Genomic DNA, 22,500 nt, shown 5'->3' with positions numbered 1-22,500 from the left:
TCCGTTTACGTGGCAGCGAGCTGAAAACGTCACACTGTCAGGAGTTTCAGTTCAGCTCAGTCCGTCTCCTGACGCACAGACCGAATCCGGTTCTCTTCGTGCTTCCTCTCTGAACCGAAATCAACACCACTGACCCCCAAATAACTGCTGTCATCGAGCTGGTTTCACACAAACACTCAAATCTGTGATTATTACGGCAGCAAAAAGTGATATTAAATGCAGCCAGTCGATGGCACACTGAATTAAAAAAATATTATTTGTATAAATTCTGTGAATTTATACAAATAATATTATAATATTATTTATACAAAGTTATAATATTATTTATACAAAGTCTCTTTTACTCGTTGAAACCTGAGAAAATTGGTTTGATTTCTTTTAAAAATGTGAAGAAGTCAATGAGCAACGAAGAAAAAAGGCCCCAAAAATTAGCAAGAAATCAGTCGAGTAAAGAAAATTAATTAAATTTTGATTTGTCTGATATCTGTTGTTTTTGGTGCAGTCAGCTTGAACGCTGCTGTCGCTCCGAACGTCTCGCTGAGCCCTGTTCAAACTTTAGTTTAATTTTAAAAAAAGGGGTCCCGCTATTCGTTTTGAACAGCAGAATCTGATCGACGTAGTTAAATCAAAGTCGCTGCAGCCCTGTTATGGTTACATTTCGGCAACAGAAAATGGCGTTGTGTTACAATATGTGAAAGGTTGCTGAAAAAACTCCTTTATGTTAAAGAAAAGTTAATGACTCTTCCAGAGCTTTCAAGGATTCTGATTGCTTTTGTAGGTTTTCAATGAGCCTGGGAATCCTGGAAACTGTCTCCACTGGATTTACTGACTTCTTCTGTCCCTGTGAGGATCCTGTAGGTTTGGTCTAACAGGATGACTGACCGGTCGTCGTCTTTAACAGTATCATAGCTCAAAGTGAACCAGCTTGGTGACGGCAGAAACACCCTCGTTAAACTCAAAGATATCTGGATAACTTCCTGATTCAGGCCCCAGATTGGAGCTCATCAGTTACCATGGCAACTAACTGAAAAGCTTGTCCTACCTGGAGCTGAGGCCTAGATGTCGTCCTGACAAAAAAAAAGCTTTGACCTCTTTGTTTTCACGCTTCTCCTTTCATCGTCCGATTACAAGACCGCCGCCGTGAACCAAAACATGTGAGCGCTCATCGTCACCTCCATCATTACTGTCGTCATCGTCCCTGTCGTCATCATCGTCACCGTCGTCATCATCACTGTTGTCATCATCATCATCGTCATCGTCACCGTCACTGTTATCATCATCGTCATCGTCATCGTCATCGTCACTGTTGCTGTCGCTTTTGTCATTGATGTCACTGTCATCACTGTCGTCACTGACATTACCTTCATCGTCATTGTTGGCATCACTGTAGTCACTGACATCACCTTCATCGTTGTCATCATCACAGTAACCATTGTCTACATCATCATTAACATTGCCATCATCACCGTCATCTTCATCATCACAGTTACTGTCATTGTTGACATCACCATTGGGGTCATCGTGATTGTCATTGTCGATGTCATAATTGTCACCACCGCCGCCTACATGATCACTACCATCATCATTGTCACTGACACCCACGTTGTCATTGTCCACGCCATTACCATCGTTCAGATTGTCACTACCATTGTCAACACCGTCGTCATCATCATCACCTCACTGTTGTCACCAACGCGGTCACTATCACTGTCACCAACGCTGTCACCATCGCCATCATCGTCATCATCATTACCACGTCGCCATTGTTGTCTCGTCATCATTATGATGATGATGACCATCATCATCATCGTCATTGTTGTCATCATAGTCACCGTCACTATGATCATCATCATCATCATTATCATCGTCGTTACCGTTGCCACCATCGCCATCATCATGGTCATGTGACCAGCTGCCATTTTAAATTCAGATAGAAAAAGCTGCTGTTCTTCGTCCTCCAGTGTCCGTCTCTTCACAGCAGGACTGTTGGTGGAAATGTGTCGACTCTAGAGGATGTTTCAGTGGTTTCTCTTTGTGCGATCACAGAGCATCCTCGCTCGCCGTCCTCCTGACGGCTATGACCTCCCAGAGCCCGCCGGAGACCAGATTTCCTCCTGAGAGTCTGAATCCTCCAGTCCATAACCGAACCTCTTAGAGCTCGCTCCGCCACGTGAGGCGGCTCCGTTGATTTCGGTCAGTGGGACTAAGGAGTAATCTCGCCACTCGGAGAAGTGAGCGACCGCTGAGCCGCGACACGCCTGCAGCAGGTGGACCAGCAGGCTGACCGCCAGCAGAGACGCCAGAGTGACGGTGATCATCAGCCAGGTACGCCTGAGGAGAGAGAGCGGCGAGGGTTATGATGTCATCATGGAGTCTGATATCAGCTGCATCGGACATGATAATAATAATTATTATTCTTATTCTAATTATTATTATTGTAAAATATTATTATTATTAATATTATTATTGTTGTGATTTGAATAATTAATTGATAAGAGTTTAGAGTGTAATATATGTGTGTGTGTGTGTGTGTGTGTGTGTGTGTGTGTTTTAATTAATTCATTGATTTTGTGTCTTGGGCATTGCTGTTATTGGTTTTTAGCTTTGGTTTATTTAGGAGGCAAAAATAAGCCTCGGGCTTCAGCCTTTTCCTTCTTTTGGTTATTAATTGAAAAAAAATTGTGTGAAATAATCCGTTTCTCATGTTACATGTAACCAAAATAAAATGATTCATAAATTCAATGAAATTGTTCCTTATTCATTAGTTATTCATTCTTCGGCTTGTGTAAACCACAGACCTAATTTCAGACCAAAAGACCAAAAACACATTTCACGTTACAATCAGAACGTAATGCAAACGGATCCAGAACGTTCCCAAAAGTTAGACTGAATAAGTCTTTAACTCTATATTGTAGCACCACTATGACTGCTAGGGACTGCTATAAATTACTTTATTTCATTAATTTAATTGAATTTAGTTAGTTTTATTTTCCAGATATGATAACATGATGATATGATAACATGATGATATAACATGATGATATGATGATATGATAAAATGATGATATGATAACATGATGATATGATAAAATGATGATATGATAACATGATGATATAACATGATGATATGATGATATGATAACATGATAATATAACATGATGATATGATGATATGATAACATGATATGATGATATGATAACATGATGATATGATAAAATGATGATATGATAACATGATGATATGATAATATGATGATATGATAATATGATGATATGACATGATAACATGATGATATGATGATATGATAATATGATGATATGATGATAATATAAGCTGTACAAGAAAGAAAAGGGAAAAGACAAAAACAAGACAAATACACAGCAGCACATGATATAAAGTGATATAAAGAAGAGGACACAATATAACAAAACTTGAGAAAAAAGCACATCACACACACAACACAGAATAAAATGCTGCACACAGCAGCACATCACAAATTACAAACACCACATCAAGTGATAATTAAAGTGTTTCCCTCTTTGGGTAAAATAAAACAGATGACGTTGAAAACCTCAGTGCTTTCCTCCATCTGTGACTGCAGCGCCGGCTGACAAAGCGCCATCCAGTAACCATAGCAACAGCTAACAATCCCTAACTTGCATGTGAAAGGTAAGGAGGCTAATGAATGCGTCTGAGCATTTTTCTCTGGTTTCCATGCGGAGCAGAGACGAGGAGCCGGATGCCGCGCTGCATTTTTATTAATTTAATCTAATTTATTTTATTTATTATTTCATCTGTTTAACTGGACACCAGGCTACATTTTCATTAATTTATTTTCATTCATTTATTTTTTTATTTTATCGGTTTAACTGGACGCCGTCTGGCGGAGCAGAGCACTCAGCTCATTATTCCCTGCTAAATGTCTGACGGCAGACTGTGAAATGTGGCACCGCTCTTTGTGATTTCTCATCATCTCGCAAAAAAATGCCACTCAAAATAAATCTCAAAACATTTAACACATTTTTCAGTTTGTCTTCAGAGAGAGGCGGGAAGAGGAGACGAGCTGAGCGCCGTTTAGCTGACAGATGGGACCATTTCACACCTCAGCTCACATTTTCAACCTCTGAGGGAAAATCTTTGTTTCTGCCAACTGTTCATCACACACAGACCAAGCTACAGACACAGCTAATAAACCAATATGCTCTTTCCTGTCACTCGTTGGTATATGTCTAACATGCTGAAGTCATCTACAGCAGAATTTTAAAGACTAAAAAAATGCCAAAAACTACCCATAAAAATATCTTTAAAAAAAAACACTATTTTTTTAAAAAAGAAAATAGGCCTTCCAAACACTATTTGTTTCAAAAATAAACCTTATCTAACTTTAACTTAAAATCACATTTTTTAAGAAAAAATTAATAAAAATTCCCTAAAATTTTATTAAGAAAAAGTTGACTTTTTTTAAAAAAAAAGAAAATATATCCTCCAAACCTGTTTTCATTGAGAAAAAAATCCGTTTTTCAGTTTACTTAAAAATTGCTAAAAATAAACAAAAAGGGAGCTGAAGAAGAAAAAAACCCATTTCTTCTTTAAAAATCGTCCCCCCCCAAAAAATTGACTTCTTTTTTTATATTTCTGTAAAACTTGCCAAAAATTAAAAAAAACACAATTTTTTTTAAAGAAAGGTAACTTTCCAAATCCATTTTCTTTCTGAAAAAAAAAATCCAAAAGGTTTTTAAAAAATTCTGTAAAACTGGCTAAAAATGTTTTAAAAAAAGAAAAACATTTTTTTGAAAGTGACCAAAAACAAAGTATTTTCTAAATATAAATATAAATATAATTTATTTTCCCAAACTTTCAGTGATTTTTCAGTTCCAGAAAATGTGAAACGTGAAATTCAATGTCTGTTCCAGGTTTTCCAGGACTGTAGGAACACTAAAAAGCACCGAAATGTTAAACAGTTAACAGTTAAAGAACCCGTAATATCGGATCTTCTCAACATCACGGTCTTTTTTCATTTAGCAACGGGTCCAATTTACAGGGTTAAAGTGTCACACATCGCCGGGAGAAGGCACGTATCAAGAGATCCGTCTCTGATTTTATGATCTGATATTATTCACACAGAGATGGATAGCAGACAGCTCTGGAGGGCAGAGGTGAAAAGTTCAAATGTTTGTGTGACCTTTGACACTCACTCTGTCAGATGAGGCTGCTCTCGGCGAGCTTCTGCGTCCCGTCTCCAAGACGTAAACATCTGTTTGGCAAGACACCGTCCAGCTGTGAAGAGAAGGAGAAGGTCTGGATGAAAACGTCACTGTTTGCCATCAGGAGGTAAAGCTCGCAGCTTCAGTGTTTAAGATTTCCGCAGAAATAAGAAAACTAAACACTGGTGACACAAGTTTTTACGTCGACCGCCGCAGTCAGAGGCCCGTCGTAAAAACACATTTTTCCTGAACGTCTGCATCAGAAAAAGGTGAGCACGCGTTAACCAATCAGAGAAAAGTTGTAAGCACACATGAGCAGGTGCTGGGCGAGCCGCCAAACTTTGAACGTCCTGTTAACATCGGCCCCTCAGCAGACAGAATATTCACCAAATCTTGGTTGGTGTGTTTTGTTGTGTTGCACTCTTCTCATGGAGTCTACTGCCTGTGTGAGTGTGTGTGTGTGTGTCTCTTTGTGAAATATTAAACAGAATAAGAGTCACACAGTTCTGGGAGCTGACGTGCAGATGAGTAACATTTCCAGTCCTCCCAGTTGAGTCGATACAGAACTGCTGTTTGGACAGCCGGCAACAAAGACTCAACTGTTTTTACTTCTGCTCTGTGCAAACATTTACTAAACACACACACACACACACACACACACACACACACACAGTTTAACAAGTTATTTATGTCCAGATACAAATATTGCATACAAGGACACATATATTAACCCTTTAGGGCTCTGCTTTAATATCACGCAGACTTGTATCGTTCGAAATATTATACAAATCTACGTGTGGATGCAGATGTGTTGATGGTATAAATAAATGAGTGTGTGTGAAACGGTGGTCTGAGAGTGTAAATGTGTGTGTGTACCTGTGTGTAAGGTGTGGCTGGTCTCTGCTGGCAGCGTGGCGTTACAGCTTCCTGTCTGCGGGTCACATGGGCAGCGGTCGTCACAGTGACACTCCTGAGCGCAGGACGGACCGAAGAACCCCAGCGGACACACTGACACAGAGCCGCACATTTAATATTGAAACATTCGGCATAACCGGTCACATTACAGCATAACATCGTTCTACCTTGTTCACAGGTGTTGCCGTGGAAACCAGAGGGGCAGGTGCAGCGGCCATGGACGGGGTCGCAGGAGCCGCCGTTGACACAGGCGCAAGTTTGATTGCAGCCGTCACCATAGAAACCCGGGAGGCAATCTGTCAATAACAGGAGAAATCAGAGAGGAAATACACCTGCTGCAGACAGCTGGGACAAATACACAATAAAGAAATCCTTCAAATTCTCATCTGTCAACAAAAGAATCAGTTTTTCCTGATTATTTGGGGCCTTTTTTTGTCTTTTTTGATAGGACAGTCACAAGTTGAAATCAAACCTAGGCCAAACAACTAACTAACCAAGTTTTTGGTTATATTTGGGTTGGGACAAAATACTGATAACACAATATTAGGGCTGGGCAGTATGAAAAAAAGTTTTATAATGATCATTTTTTCCATATCAGTCGATATCACTATATATCATGACTTAAATCAAATCAGCATTTCTGTCGAGCTTAAAGGTTCCTTTGACTCCTCAGTGAAATATGAAGATATCATAAGGTTAATTTAGGTGTAAATATTTATTTTCTGTCAGACACTGAACATGACAAATATACTGTAGAACAGGCATCACCAACTGGAGGACCGCGGTCCGCTCGTTGGTGATGCCTGTTCTACAGGTAAATGTGATGAAACAGTAATATGGGCGCTATTAACAGCCACCTCCATGTAATTGGTGGCATGCAACGACATGTGTTGTAAAATCTCACAGGAGCGAGACAGTTTGTAAGACAGTTTGCTCCAGTCAGAGCGGACTGTTGCACGTCCACGCTGGAGCGGGCTGTTGGACATGTCCACGCTGGAGCGGACTGTTGCACATGTCCGCACTGGAGCGGGCTGTTGGACATGTCCGCACTGGAGCGGGCTGTTGGACATGTCTCACTACGTCTCATATTTCAATCGAGGAAAAGTTATATCGCGATTGATATTGTTATCGTTTTTTCTCCCAGCTCTACGCAATATATTGCAAGACTTCCCCTTGAGAGACATAATTGATACACTGGCATCAAAAGTCAAAATCAAAAGTCCTTTAATGTCATTGTTAAACAAGCACAGAGCTCAGCACCTACTGGATACGTAAAACAGTACTTAAGAGGTATAATGAATTTGTTATAAACACATAAATAAATAAATTAAAATCATGATAAGTCTTATTAAATATTAGTGCAGAGAATAAACACAGAATGCCTTTTGAGGGGTATTTTTCCGTCTTTAGTCAAATATCATGATGTATCAGAGATTTCTTGCAATATATCGATTATCAGAGAATCACGATATCTTGATAGTATCAAGATATCGTTACTATGGGCCAAGTACTGTGGTGGTTTCGTGCTATGAGTTGCCCTGTGATTCCCACCCTTAGTTTTATATACTGACAGCTCCGACTCTCCGTTCTGTCTGTGGGGGAAGAAAAGTCAACAGTGCAAATTTATGTTGGAATTGATTTAGACAGTTTCTGCAGTTTTCAGCAATTACATTGAAACTGACTGATTTTGCACCAAAATGCCATTTTAAATGCTGGTAAAACCATTTGTGTTTAGGTTAAGGTCAAAGTTAGAGTGTGTGTGTGTGTGTGTGTGTGTGTGTGTGTGTGTGTGTGTGTGTGTGGGTGTGTGTGTGTGTGTGTGTGATTACCCAGGCTGCAGTTCTTTCCTCTCCATCCAGCATCACAGACACAACCATCTGCACACAACAAGAACACATGAAAGCTCAGATATCCCCAATTTTTAAGGTTTCTCTACAAATCGCCAAAAATTTTTAAAGAAAAAATAAGTGGCCAAAAAATATTTAAAAAGAGGTAAAAAAAATTTCCCCATTTCACAAAGGAAAGCACAAAACAAAAGAAAAAAAACAGTTTTAAGTTCCGTGCCTCTCCCTTAAAAACTGGTTTGTCTGTTGGGCAGACATGAAGGAGAGACGAACGCGGAGAGACTTACTTAGACTTAGACGACTTTATTGATCCCCGGAGGGAAATTTATTTGTCACAGCAGCTTGGCACGTAAGACATACAGAGACATACACAGAAAAATAAGAAGAATAATAGAAGATAGAAATAAACATAAATATATAAAAATAGAATACAATAAAACACTATAAAACACTATAAAAACAATAAAAAAAAAAAAAAAAGACACGTTCAAAGAGCTGCTGCAACAGGCTGCCACTCTCACGGCGCCATCTTAGCTTTATTATGAGAATAAAGAAACTTTAATGATGAACAAAAAACAAACAAAACAACGTCACACATCGACACAAGTTAAAACTACGTTACGTCGTCAGCTGCAGAAAATAAATTCACTGTTATGTTACATGAATGATATTTAATGTATAATACTTATTATGCTGTTTTCATTATCTTGCTCGTTGGCACATGCTCAGGAAAACGTCTAACATGCTGGAGTCATAACTACAGCAACATCTGAAAGAACAAATAACTGCTAGAAACTACTAATAAAGATGAAAAAATTGCTTAAAAGTTCAATTTTAAAAATTGCCCAAAAAAAGTAAAAAGAAAGGAAAAAAAATGATCAAAATGTTTTACTTTTTTTCCTAAAACTCGCCAAATTAAAAATAAATGAATAAATGAAATAAATTTCCCAAAATGTTTGAATGCTTTCAACATATTAAGCAACTATTTTTTAAAAATTCACTGTTTCGTTATATTGATGTCTTTTAATTTATTAGACACAACACATTTCCATGATTTTTCTCTTCACTTACCGGCGGTGCAGACGCCGTGCGGGCCGCAGGCTGGCGGCTGACACACCAGAGAGTCGCAGGCGGCGCCCTGCCAGCCCTCCTGACACCGACAGCGTCCGTCCACACAGTCTCCGTGTCCGTTGCAGTTCGCTGGTTGGCAGCGCCGCTGGTGAACGCACAAGATGGTGGAAATGGGCCGAGCACAGCGCCACCTGCTGTCTGATTTACTGTGAGGAGAGAAGGAGACGAGGAGAGAAGGAGACGAGGAGAGAAGGAGGCGAGGAGAGAAGGAGGCGAGGAGAGAAGGAGGCGAGGAGAGAAGGAGGCGAGGAGAGAAGGAGGCGAGGAGAGCGTCAGACTGCAGATCCTGAACACTGCACAGGGCTCCTGCAGCTGAAGGCAGATCAGGGTCAAGGCTTTTTAAACGTTTTTTCACTCAAAATTAAATTTAAGACCGTTTTCACACAAACCAAACCTGAAAAAATAGAGACAGGCCTTTATCTGTCAGAGTGTGGAGCCACGGCGCGTGAATAAAAGGGACTGGGCTTTTATTTGAAGTTTTAAGGTAGTTCAGTGCCTTTTAAGGCTTTTTTTAAGGATCTGTGGAAACTCTGACTGAAGCTAATAAAATCAGACTGATCTCTAAAATTGGAGAATAAGAGCGAAGGCTTAGATGGCTCACCAGTGATCAGACGGGTAGCTGGCCAACGTGCCGTCGGTCACAAAGGTGGACGACCCACCTCCGTCCAGATTGATGGCGTTGATGACTCCGTAGCTCTTCAGCGCCTCGGCCACCTCCCACAGATTCATCCTGCGCAGACACACAAAACCACAGAAGAAGTAAAAAACTGTGAGCGCGGAGAAATGTTCAGTGTTTCTGAGTGTCGGAGAGACACGTTCAGACATGTCTGCTTGTTGTGCTGCATTTACTCCACATCTTTATCAGCAGCACATGTGGGGGGCCGCTGCTCCGAGAGGCGGATCAATACCATCGATCGGAGGAGAGGTCTGAGCGGACTGAGCCGACATGTCGATCTATCGGTTCCTCTCACAAACCAACCCTGTCAGAGGTTAAGACGATTTCACTGCGCCTCCATTCACGTTAACCAGCAGCTTGGTCCAGGTCCAAGTCCAGATCAAGGTCCAGGTCCAGGTCCAGATCAAGGTCGCTTTGAAGGGGGGCAGTAAGAGGTGCTGGTGGGTAATATGAGTTATTCTTTCAGCGTGTTTTGATGAACTGTTTCATGTTTTTATCCAAAACTTTTTGATAAACAAGATCAGTTTTGTGCCTTTTTAGCAGTTACTCAACTTACGGCCCGTGGGCCAAATCTGGCCCCTGATAGGGCCCCTGGGCCCCCCAACCATTTTCAAACTGACACTAAAAATAAAGTGATTGACTCTGTGAACAGTTTTGTCCTTTTAGTCTCCATAAGGTGTCAGAGACATAAGACAGCATCAAAATAGAGCTTGTTGATCAAAAAAAGAGCCAGAGGAGGATCCCCCACACCCCCGACAGAGGACACAGCTGAGACACTGATGTCCTAAAATCACAGAAATGTCCTAAAATCCTAGAAAAGTCCCCAAATCCTAAAAATGTCGTAAAATCCAGAAAATGTCCGAAAATCCCAGAAAAGTCCTATAATCCCGAAAAAGTCCTAAAATCCTAGGAACATGTATGTGCTAGTAAAGTGAGAATTTCGGGGGTTAAAGATGTCTCTGATTGGTGTTAGTGGGGCAGGTGCAGCATTTGGGGGCATTGTCCCCCCGTGTTTACGCCTAGAGCCGGCCCTGTTTTGTTCTCTGCCACCTTTCTTTAGCTTTTTTTCCTCCAATAGCATCAGCCCAACATCGCCTTTTTAATGCAGAATGTCCACACGTCTCAGTCCACACGTCTCAGTCCACACGTCTCAGTCCACACGTCTCAGTCCACACGTCTCAGTCCACACGCCTCAGTCCACACGTCTCAGTCCACACGTCTCAGTCCACACGCCTCAGTCCACACGTCTCAGTCCACACGTCTCAGTCCACACGCCTCAGTCCACACGTCTCAGTCCACACGTCTCAGTCCACACGCCTCAGTCCACACGCCTCAGTCCACACGTCTCAGTCCACACGTCTCAGTCCACACGCCTCAGTCCACACGTCTCAGTCCACACGCCTCAGTCCACACGTCTCAGTCCACACGCCTCAGTCCACACGTCTCAGTCCACACGTCTCAGTCCACACGTCTCAGTCTTTCTAGTGAAGATTGATTAAACATATTTACTAGCTGTCTCTTGAAGCCGTAGTTCTCTGACCAGCACTGATTTGTTGTGCTGGTGTTCAACTAATATTTCACCATTTTTCCAAAAATGACCACATTCTGAATTAGATTCAGGTCACATGATCAGCAGACTCAGCTGGGAAACTAGGACTAGGACCTCGTTCTGATTGGAGCATTTTCTGAAGAAGACGTGCAGGTTAAGTTGATATTATTCAGGATTTTGGAGCATTGCTTAGATATGTATACAGCAGGGATGCACAGTTACATACATCATCATATTGGCAGATATCAGCTTTTAAATGAAATATCAGAATCTGCCAACATGCTGATTTCTGCCAATATCACAAACAGATTTCTTTTCATCGATAAAGTGGACAAAACATCGATGTTGAGTTGAAGTCTTTTTCGTAATTTGCACAATGAATGAATATAACACACAGCTTTGTGTTTCATGTCTCCATCTGCTGGTGAGCTTTGTGATAAAATTTCAATATCACATTGGCTTAAAACAATGAAATAAAAACATATTGCTAAGCCCAGAGCCCAGACGGGCCCCCCAGGCCCCCTGGGTCCCCATGATGTAACCAGCTGCTGGAGAGTAACTACTGACCTGTAATGGAGTTACATCATTAATTAAATTGCGAAATAAAAATGTATCATTATTTATTACAACCACTTAATTCTTTAAAAAATTCAATAAGATTAATTATTTATTATTATTATTTAATATTAGTTTGGGTAAAAAAGAGCCCGGCTCTCAGACACTCACTGGGGGGAAATTAATAAAAATTATTGCTTCATTTTCTTTCATCTAGCTGAGGAGATATGAACTTTTCTCACCCCCTCACTCCGGTCTGCCCGTCGATCTGAAACAGGATCAGTTTGCCCTCGGCATCGTGGCCCACCGCCGTCCTCGCCGACACCACGTCCACAAAAGTGCGGAACTGCCCTGTCAAAATAAAAGATGAAGGTTTTTGTGTCACGCTTATGTCAAAGGAAACATACCAGACTTTTCAAATCAAAGATATATAATAACTTTAATAATATATGTATTTTTTCAATAAATATTGAAACACAAAGCATGTGATGTTTGGTGATGCAAGAGACATTTGGTAAATTATTATTATTATTATTATTACTATTGAATGTATAAGCCTCTGACTTCTTGATCTCTCATTTCTGGGTTTTTTATTCATTTTTCATTCATGTTTAATTGTCTGCAAATAAAATAAAATAAAATAAAATAAAATAAAATAAAATACAATACAATACAATACAATGCCAAACTAGGACCTTCAGAACAGGAGAGCAGCAGCCAATAGGGGACTTCACAGAGTCCATTATTTTAAACAGTGTGTGGTTTAAATATCATTCGCACAGCCACAGAAACACTGATGTGATCATTCCTCCGTCCATACGTGACACAAAGAGATCTGTCCTCAGGTTCATGTTGGTGTTCGTGCTCCCAGTCTGCGGCCCAGCTGTCTGTGGTGGTGTTGCATTGAAATGAAAACCTCTGATATGACGTTGTTGACTGAGCGTCTGCAGCGGGCAGGTGTCTCTGCAGAGGTCGATGTGACGGCCGAGAGTTCAGAAAACGCTCAGGTCACCTTTCAGGGTCACGTAAACATCAGTTCTGAGAAAACTCCTTATTTGGGTTTACACCATTAATATAACTTTAAAAATGTGAGCAGGGAGGAAAGTCGACGTGAACTTTGGTTGTCGCTGTTAATCAAACACGCCGAGTTGTGTTTTCTCAGTGATGGAGTCACGTCAGGTCACAGACCGCTTTCTGTGTTATGTAAACAGCAGCGCTGACAGCAAGATTTACGCCTCATTACAGGCTCGAGTCTGCAGATCTGAAGCTGGAAAGAAGGAGAGTTACTGTAACTTAGTCTGCTGAGCCTGAAAAGCTGCAGACGCAGACAGCAGCTTTACTGACCAAGCATGTCTGTCACTATGGCAACTTAACCCTATAGGGACTGTTTGTCTCATTTTAGTCTCTTTTCTTCTTCCTGTTGTGATAACTGTGTGTGTGTTGATGCATGTGTCCTAAATGTAGTCCAGATTGTGTATTTGAGTGTAATCAGTGAATTTGCAGCTCAGCTCCTACAATAAGTCTAAAATACACTGTGGAAACTAAATAGTTACATTCAGACTGTTCAGGTCCAAAAATGCTCCATTGAAACCCATTCAAACTGACATTTTTGATCCCACAGCCATCAGAGCAGAAAAACAGGACTTGTATTATTTCTGGGTGTCATTCTGGGCTTTTGACTCTGAATTTGTCATTTTGACTATTTTCCACCTGATGAGGTCATTTTGACCATATTTGGCATCTGGAGGAAATACATGCTATTTCCACTAGGTGACCTGTCACAGTCAATGTAGCTGCTGATCACTGACATATCCCAGACTGTCAGCAGCTACACTCACACACTGACATATCCCAGACTGTCAGCAGCTACACTCACACACTGACATATCCCAGACTGTCAGCAGCTACACTCACACACTGACATATCCCAGACTGTCAGCAGCTACACTCACACACTGACATATCCCAGACTGTCAGCAGCTACACTCACATACTGAGGAGGAGGAGACTCAACATCATTCATATTTTTGTGTTGTTGTTTTTTTTCATCTACAAACATAGTGGCATCATGAAAAAACCCTGGCATTTAAAGGGTTAAAATTCAGAAAATAAATTAATATTTGATATTTATGATTAGGACTGATGTTGGTTAAAAAATTAACTAAATGAAAGTAGAAAATCATGTTAACATATAATGTTTTTAAAGCTTGAATTGAAGAGCGCATTTTGTGTGCAGAGTGGTATGAGTGTGTGTGTGATATTAAAGCGGGCCCTAAGGGGTTAAATAAACCTGTTTAACAAGAGATAAACGTCTTAGTTTTTTATTTTCGGATTAAATCTTCCGTCTCTTGTTGACGATGGGATGAATCCAGACCGAAAGCAGTGCAGGCAGACAGGAAGCAGCTTTATTGGTAGCTGTGAATTTACGCAGCACGTACCCGTCTCCTGTGTCTCGTCGCACTCGGCCTTCAGACTCTGGTTGATGTAAAGCTCGCCGGCCCTCAGCAGCCACACCACACCGCTGACCAGCTGGACGAACGGGTTGGACTTGTCCAAAACATCTTCCTGTGACAGGTACCTGAGTGGAGACAGACGATGAGGACGCCACTGTTTCTGACTTTATTATCATTATTATCTTATATATTTTGGAGAAAAAAAACAGAAACAGCTCACCTGTGGAGATATTTTATCTTTCCAAAATATCTATAACTATTATTATTAATAATGATACATGTTTTGGATAGGTACATATTTCATACATATTTTGGAAAAATAAAATAAAAAAGCTCATTTCTATTTATTCTGAAACCTTATTTTTACATTTGATTTTTTTCCCTTTTTTTGTTACTCTAGAACTTTATGTGAGTACTTGAACATGAAACTTGCGTACTACACCCAGTCCCAGTGAAATACTGTATTCCTGCAGTCAGTTTGTACTGCGTTTCTTACTCTGACAGCTCTGACCCACATCCAGCTGTTCAAAGTGATGCGTTGCTGTTTGGCCACAAACCAGCTTTTATAAAACTCTGCGTGCTGAGACCTTTGCGGTTATTTTTACTCCTGTAATGTAACCTCAGCTGTGGGTGAGGAGTCGCCTTACCTTATATCACCTAACCTTAAACTACCAGCCAGGACGGGCGGCCACGGGGGTTTCTTTTTATGAGCACAGTGCACAGCGGGTCTGGGGACGCAGTCAAACTGGCTGCTAAACTGGTATTACTGGAAGTTTGTGCATTTTTATATGTTTTTATTCACTGATCAGTGAGTGAAGGTGAGTGTCCCTGCACGACATTCAGACCTCTGCACAACACCTGGAGGTTGTCTCGGGCGGCTAAGATTTACAACTTTAAATAGGTGTATTTATAGGTTTTTCCTTTAAATTTTTGTTCTTTAATTATTTATGGAAAAGAAAAAAATGTCTCTATATGGAGCAGAGCCAGGGATCGTGTTATTATTTTATGATTTTAATATGGTTATACATTGATTTGGCAGTTGTTCAATTTACTGGATCAGAGAGACACAGACATCAGTGGTTTAAAACCTTTATTTTAAACCTTATTCTTACATTTAAGTTTTTCATTTTTTGGGGTTCTTACTCTATAACTTAATGCGACCACTTTATTCTTTATTTAAGTATTTTTATGGGTTTTTTTTTTTTTTGTTTTTTTATCTTATTAATTTTTCATTTTCTGTATAATCTCCAACATAAAGCATATTTGAGGACTCTGAAAAGCTCTATATAAATCTTATTTATTATTATTACTATTATTATCATTATTGTTATTATTATTATTATTGACCCAGGAATGAATGCTGATTGTAACCTTTACCATTAAATAAAAAAGCCAGATGTTAGCGGGTGTGTGCAGGGTTTTTTGAGCAGTAAAAAAGGTGCTTTATATAAAGATGCATCTGCAGAAATCTGATTTCTAGCAGATTTCTATCTGTTGAGTGCCTCGTGTGAATGGGTCACTTTCAGCCGCAGGTGTAAATAAAGCTCAGCTGTTACATCACAGTGGGACAAAGGGCACATTTTGTGGATGAAGCAATATTTTCATTTCAAATTTAAAGGTTTTAGTTTGTTATTAGCCTGACTGACACGTTTCACACAGATGGACCAAAACAGGACAAAGACTGGCTGTACTAAGTTTTTGTTTTGCTGTGTGTGTGTGTGTGTGTGTGTGTGTGTGTGTGTGTGTGTGTGTGTTTATCTGAGGGTGTTGGACCTTAAAAAGCCCCACAGCGTGTTGCATCACGCAGGAAGTCTGGAGGTGCCTGAACTCAGGTATCAAACAGCAGGTTAAATGTACTTTTTATGGCTGCTATGGATAAAATGTGAGAGAAAGTGTGTTTGTTTGGTTGATTGTTGATGTTACAGCTGCATTATTAATATCCAGGCCCATCCCTGCAGAGGGTTTCAAGGGATAAGAAGTATTTCAAAGAGTCAGTGAGCAGCATTTAACCCTTTAACACCTCCATCGACATCAGTTTTCTCACTAGAATTCAAACTTTGAAAGCTGAGAAAGGTTTGATTTTGTTCGTCTTCTTTCAGCCTTCTTCGGCGTCATGTCTGCAGTCTCATTCATGTGTCAGAGTCTTTACACACGGCACTAAACCTGTCCTTATATAATGTTTAGGGGGCGTCACCTGTGCCGACAGGTGACTGACGATCAGTGGGATTGATCATGAACACACCTGGTCAGAGCAGATTTGTGTGGTTCAGAGCATTTGCTGCATCTTGAGTTGACTTTTCTTATTTTTTCTCCAACAAGAAAAGTAATGATGAGAAATTTAAGAGAATGTTGCTGCATGAGGCCCAGCGTGTGGCCGAATCGGTTCCGTTTCGTTAAACTGATGTAAATATGTCACACAAATTTAATTTTCTAAATCCCCTGAGCTCCTGCGGTAACATTAGTGCCGTGTGAACAGGGATAAAGACATGTTACTTACAGTTTGGGCAAACTGGCCCTTTAACATTGTTGTTGCGTCAGTGTCACAGAGTCTCTCACCCGAACACCAGAGTGCCGTCCCTCCTGATTCCAAACTGTGCGTTCTGCAGCCCGCCGCTGCTCTGCACCATCCGCCCGTCGCTCACCACGTTGCCCAGACACTGGGCCGTCTTCGTGTTGAAGAAGCCGGCGTTCTGGGCGAACAGACACCCGGCGGCCTCGGCCGTCTCCTCTACAGACGCCCTCTGGTTCATCCCGCAGCCACCCGGCCCCTTCGGTTCCAACACAGAGAGCGCCCTCAGCGGGTCGTGCACTACCGTCATGTGACCTGGGAGCAAAGACGCAAAGAGACGCTTCAGGGACTCAAAGTCCGAACAAACTATCAGAATCAGAATATAAAGAGACGCCACAGTTTGGGCTGTAAGATCATGTCGTTCATGGTCGAACGGTGTTAAATACAGATGTTCCAATACTGTTTTTTTCTCTTCCAGATACCAATTTAAACACATGAACTTGCATATTGGCTGAAACTGAGTATTGATCGGATAACTTTGCATTATGAACCCTGTACGGGTGTGAAATGATTGCTGTCATTGCTGTGCGGCATGACTCAGGTTAAACCTCTTTGTTCCTCATCAACAGACAAAGAATAAATACCACAGAAATTCGTTTTGTCAGAAACTTTGTGCTCTGTGCAGTTGTTACATTTTGCTGCATTAAAAATGACTGCTGTACAATAAAAAGGCTGAGGGCTTATTAGATAAAATGATAATGATAAAGTTCTCATTTGGGGACAAACTGTCATTCGTAGTTGGAAAAAAACTTGCAATACATGGCAATATGTGTTATTGCAACTCTCAACATCGCAAAACACTTCAAAACACAATAATACTGTTGTGATAATATTGGATTTTAGTGCCTCCGGTGATTTCCAGTCCGAGTGTTTCCTTTTTTAAAGGCTTTATCTCTGCAGACTGCAGCTAACATGACTTCTCATAAACACTTTTTATGTCAGTTTGCAGAAACGGATCAGAGGTCAGGCAGCAAATAAATACACAGGAGGATCAATAAATCCGAGGTTCATCAAACAAGGATCAGATCCAGGTTCAGCACAGAGATCAAATCAGTTTATACTGTCTGAACAATACTGTCATTTATTACATTATTAAAAATGTACTTGCCACAACACGGGGAAAGAAATTAAGAAACTTTGGTGATAAACACACACACACACACACACACACACACACACACACATATATATATATATAAGCTGTCACACATTGGCACACGTAAATCTACGTTGCATCATCAGCTATAGAAAATATATTTACCGTTATGTTTCATTTAATGTATTACCCACATTTCCATGATATTTCCAAACTTTCAATGGTTTTTAATGGTTCCATGACTTTTCCAGTCCTGGAAAAAGTGTTTGTGAATTTCCACAACTTTTCCAGGTTTTCCATGAGGACCCTGTTTTATGAACTAACTATTAACTAACTAACTACTAACTATTAACTGATCCAAAATAATTAAACGCTTGCTGTTCATCATCTCTTAGTTCATGTTCCTGTAACGCGTGAGTCCGTCACTGACCGTAAACCCATCTGGAGCTTTCCGCCACGGCTGAAACAAACGCCGTGGACTCGGCCACCGGCAGCCCGCTGTGGTTACTGGAGGGCCAGCTCTCGTGGGTGGTGTTGCCGTGAATGATGGGCTGACAGTCTCTGACGTGGCGGTGAGAGTGGGCGGGCCCGTGGCCGCTGGCGTACGGCAGCAGGACGTCATCGTCCATAGAGACCCTGAGAGGAAAGACAACCAACAAACCCAGGTTTACAAAACGTCTCAAAAACACAAACAACTGTGTGTCTGTGTGTGTGTGTGTGTGTGTGTGTGTGTGTTTGAGTGTGAGAGAGAGAGTATCTATTTGTGTTTGATCTGTGTGTCTGGTCTAAGATGCATCAGGTGTTATGACACCAATGTAGCTGCCAAAGTCCATGGGAAAAAATAAAAAGGCAGTTAGCTACTTGGAAAGAAATGTCACAGACATTTCAAGAAATTGACAGATTTTGAATAATATTTTTTAAATAAAAGATAGGGAAAAAATAAGGAAAAAAAGAAAAACCTAGGGGAAAATGCCTAGGAAAAACTACATTTTTTGGCACCCTTTTTTTAGATCATTTTCTTCTTTTGTTTTTAAACTTTATTTTTATTTTTTCTCACAAATTTCTTGGTAATTTCTTAGAACTTTTTTTTTTTACTTTTACTAATTTCCTGCTCATTTTTGGGTCATTTCTTCTTTTATTGCTCTTTGCTTTCTTCGAATGATTTTGAAAGAAATCAGACCAATAAAATCCAAAATCACTGCTTATTTTGGTTTTTAAAGGTAATGACCCTTAAATAATGAGCTGTGCTAATGATGCCCACACCATCAATGACCCCACGTTCTCGCCATCAAATCACACAATCTGCAGACTCAAAACACCCCCACAACTCTGAAACGGCTAAAAGATAAAAACCTCACAGCGCTGCGATCCTCAGGGGGAAGCTGCATGAGGAAAAACATGTTTTTCAGTGTTTGAGTAGATAAATAAATCCTACGCTGGTTCAGTCTACATGTTGACTCATTTCTCAGGGTGAGTTTCTTCACATGAAGGAATGTTTTTCACAGAGCTGTGCTGTGGTCGCTCTCCGGCCTCGTCAGGAAAAAACTATCAGGCCTTTAACTGCTTTATCTAAACGTCAATTTGCCAACAGACTAATAAATTCTCTTTTTCTCATATTCTATCTTTTTTTGTTGTTCTACATTTAAAGACCAAACTTTGTATTTTCATATGTTAGTATCAGAAAATTTTGGTCATTCTAAATCATCCAGATCTAGAAAGCATCCGTAAAGGTCTCAGTTAAACTGCAGAAGAAGAAAGAATCTATAGTTTCAATGTCTGAATCTCAGAAAATACAAATATTCAAATCTTGATGTAAGAAGTCATTATGGGTGGCACTTGTTCATCACTTAAAGATGGACTTCGTTCACGTCAGATGGAAAGGAAAGGTAGCTGGTTCTTATCTTTATTATATCATTGCTGGTAAATTCCTGGAAGATTTGCTTCTTCTTTAGCAGTGAGGGGAAGCAAATTAAAGTGAGTTCAGTTCTTTATTATCACTCACACTCATAACGCTTTGCACATAAAATGTGCTTCTCAAAATCAAGCTATAAAAATATTATTCATTAACATGATTTTCCACTTTCATTGAGTTCTTTTTACCAACATCAGTCCTAATCATAAATATAAAATATTTATTAATTTTCCAAATCTGAACTCTTTAAATGTTAGGTTTTCTTCATGAAGCCACCTTATTGTAGGAGCTGAGCTGGAAATTCACTGATTACACTCAAATACACAATCTGGACTACATTTAGGACACATGCATCAACACACACACAATTATCACAACAGGAAGAAGAAAAGAGACTAAAATGAGACAAACAGTCACTAAGGGTTAATCATATAGAATCATATGATACTTTTTTAACCTAAAAAGCTACATCCGTGTGGCTCTGAAGGGCAGTTTTATCTTATTTATTTATATATTTTATTGATGTTGTCCTTCAGGCTCTGTGGCGTAACTGTGAGCTAACAGCGTCACCTTGTGGTCGAGCTGCAGCAGCATGTTTGCAGTCAGATGACTGTCAGCTCACCTTGTGACTTTCATCTGACGTGAAATTCATCACGAGACAGGAACAAATTAAACTACTGAATATTATCAACGTGACAGGTGTCATTTAGCTGGACACGGTTTTTATGTGCTTACGTTACCCACATTTCAGGGTATTTATCTTAATAACTGAAATGAGGAGACTGAAGGCTGAATTGTTTTTGAGGTCTTTAAGTCAAATTTATGAACTTTGATAAGAATTTAGCTACAAACCGGATGCTGCTGTTCACCAGCTGGCACGTTAGCACGAGTGTGTGTACTTACATATGATTAAAGGTTCACTAACTCTGACCCTAAATATCCTTTTTATCCAGCTAACTCAACTGTCACAGAAAATAAATTCTGAAAGTTTGGACTCTCAGTCTTTGACAGGCTAACAGCTAGCAGGCTAACATTAGCAGCTAGCTCCAACAGGAAGCGGCGGTCTTACCGGCGGGAGTTTTCGGTGTCGGACAGCCGGACGCAGAGCCACAGCAGCAGCCACACACACGGACATCTCACCGACACTGCGGCCATGTGAGGAGAACTAGCCGGCCACACTCCTCTCTGCTCCCGCTGCTCCTGCTGCTCCCCTCATCGTCCAGCTAGCAAGCTAGCACTTAGCATCAAAGTAAACAAAGCACAAACACGACACTTCCGGGTACTGTACAAAATAAAAGCCGGCCGGATCAGCAAATGTATGTAAAGGTTTGTTTTTTTAAGCTTTCTGATGATGAATACAGATTTATTTTAGTGCCTATTAAAGCAAAGACACATTTATTAAGATGAAAGTACGAGAAACGATGTCAGCTATTGACTGACTTACTACCAAAAGGTCAAAGTGACAAAAGTCAAACTTAGGGATTGTTTGCTATTTACCTTTTTTCTTTAAACATTTTGGTGACTTTTAAAGAAACACTATGCTACAGATAAAAATGTTTTTCTTCAATCAATAAGCGAGTGAAAATGGCCCCTTGGAAGGACTCTAATGAAATGCCACTGTAGCTACATCACTTCTGTTTTTGTTACAAAATAAAAAGAGAATAGGGGAATTTATTTTTCTATTTTTCTTTTTTTTTTTTTTTTTACATGTCATGAAAGTAACATCGTGGTACAGAATATAGCGCAAAATAATTTAAAAGACGTGTAGGGAAACCCCGAGTAAGATACCTAAAGCTTTTAGGAGGGGGAATAAAAAAATGAAAAAGTAAAATAAAGTTTGTGTTATTTATTTATTTATTTATTAATTCATTTATTTTTTTAACTACATTTTCTTTCAATGTTTTATATTGAAAGAAATATTAGCGTTTCCGGTATTCTGACGTAATGTAGTAACTTGATGCACAGTGGTCACGTGACCACACATTGAGACACGTCATCTGTGTGAACTAACACGTGAGTATATGGTAGCAATCAGGAAATTACACATGCTCTCTAAATAACTTTTTCTCCGCTTTTTTAATTTTATACTCAGCATGAACGCAAAATAGTAATGTGTAAAATTCATAGATGCTACATAAAGACAAATATTTTTACGCAGTCTATGGTAAAATTACAAACTCAAACATTAATCCCACCATAAAATACTCCATTACAAGAAAAAGTCGTGCATTTAAATATATTACTTTTAAAAAATGTCCCCTGGCTGTTATGATCTCATTAGATAATTATGACTCCTGATTATTTTCATCGTGGATTCATCTGCTGATTATTTTCTCCATTAACAGATTTGTGATAATCGTGAGAATTTTCACAACGACCCAAAGTGACGCCTTCACAACCAACAGTCTAAATACATCACAAGTATTATAATTATTACAGGAAAAACCGCGAAATTTCACGTGTCAATCTAAAACCATAAATATAAAATACATTTAAACATGTTGTTGTTTTTGTACATAAACAGTTTTTAAAGAAAAAAAAGTCAAAGGTTTTTCTCAGAAAGTCAACAGAAAATTTTAAAGAATGGAAAAGGGG

At 39.9% G+C, this 22,500-nt stretch overlaps 1 protein-coding gene across 1 annotated transcript in view; it reads right to left on the bottom strand.

Annotated features, from left to right (window-relative positions):
- The window catches only part of nagpa (N-acetylglucosamine-1-phosphodiester alpha-N-acetylglucosaminidase), a 21,508-nt gene extending 350 nt beyond the window's left edge, over window positions 1–21,158 (bottom strand). Inside the window, exons 1-12 of the mRNA XM_088084832.1 lie at window positions 20,975–21,158; window positions 18,424–18,629; window positions 16,885–17,152; window positions 14,314–14,453; window positions 12,118–12,226; window positions 9,697–9,825; window positions 9,036–9,241; window positions 7,950–7,997; window positions 6,288–6,416; window positions 6,082–6,213; window positions 5,197–5,278; window positions 1–2,331 (exon numbers count right to left, since the gene is read on the bottom strand). The exon at window positions 1–2,331 is cut by the window's left edge and continues 350 nt beyond it. Of these exons, the coding sequence (XP_087940958.1) occupies window positions 2,076–2,331; window positions 5,197–5,278; window positions 6,082–6,213; window positions 6,288–6,416; window positions 7,950–7,997; window positions 9,036–9,241; window positions 9,697–9,825; window positions 12,118–12,226; window positions 14,314–14,453; window positions 16,885–17,152; window positions 18,424–18,629; window positions 20,975–21,060 (1,791 nt within the window). The 5' untranslated portion in view covers window positions 21,061–21,158 and the 3' untranslated portion in view covers window positions 1–2,075. The remainder of the gene's footprint in view (window positions 2,332–5,196; window positions 5,279–6,081; window positions 6,214–6,287; window positions 6,417–7,949; window positions 7,998–9,035; window positions 9,242–9,696; window positions 9,826–12,117; window positions 12,227–14,313; window positions 14,454–16,884; window positions 17,153–18,423; window positions 18,630–20,974) is intronic.
- Between the last annotated feature and the right edge of the window lie 1,342 nt (window positions 21,159–22,500).

Source organism: Plectropomus leopardus, chromosome 11, assembly GCF_026936395.1.
Source record: "Plectropomus leopardus strain MGB_pleo_1.0 chromosome 11, ASM2693639v1, whole genome shotgun sequence".
Classification (NCBI taxonomy): Eukaryota; Metazoa; Chordata; class Actinopteri; order Perciformes; family Serranidae; genus Plectropomus; species Plectropomus leopardus.
Note: the sequence above shows the minus strand (reverse complement) of the source record. Positions and strands in the feature narration are given on the sequence as shown.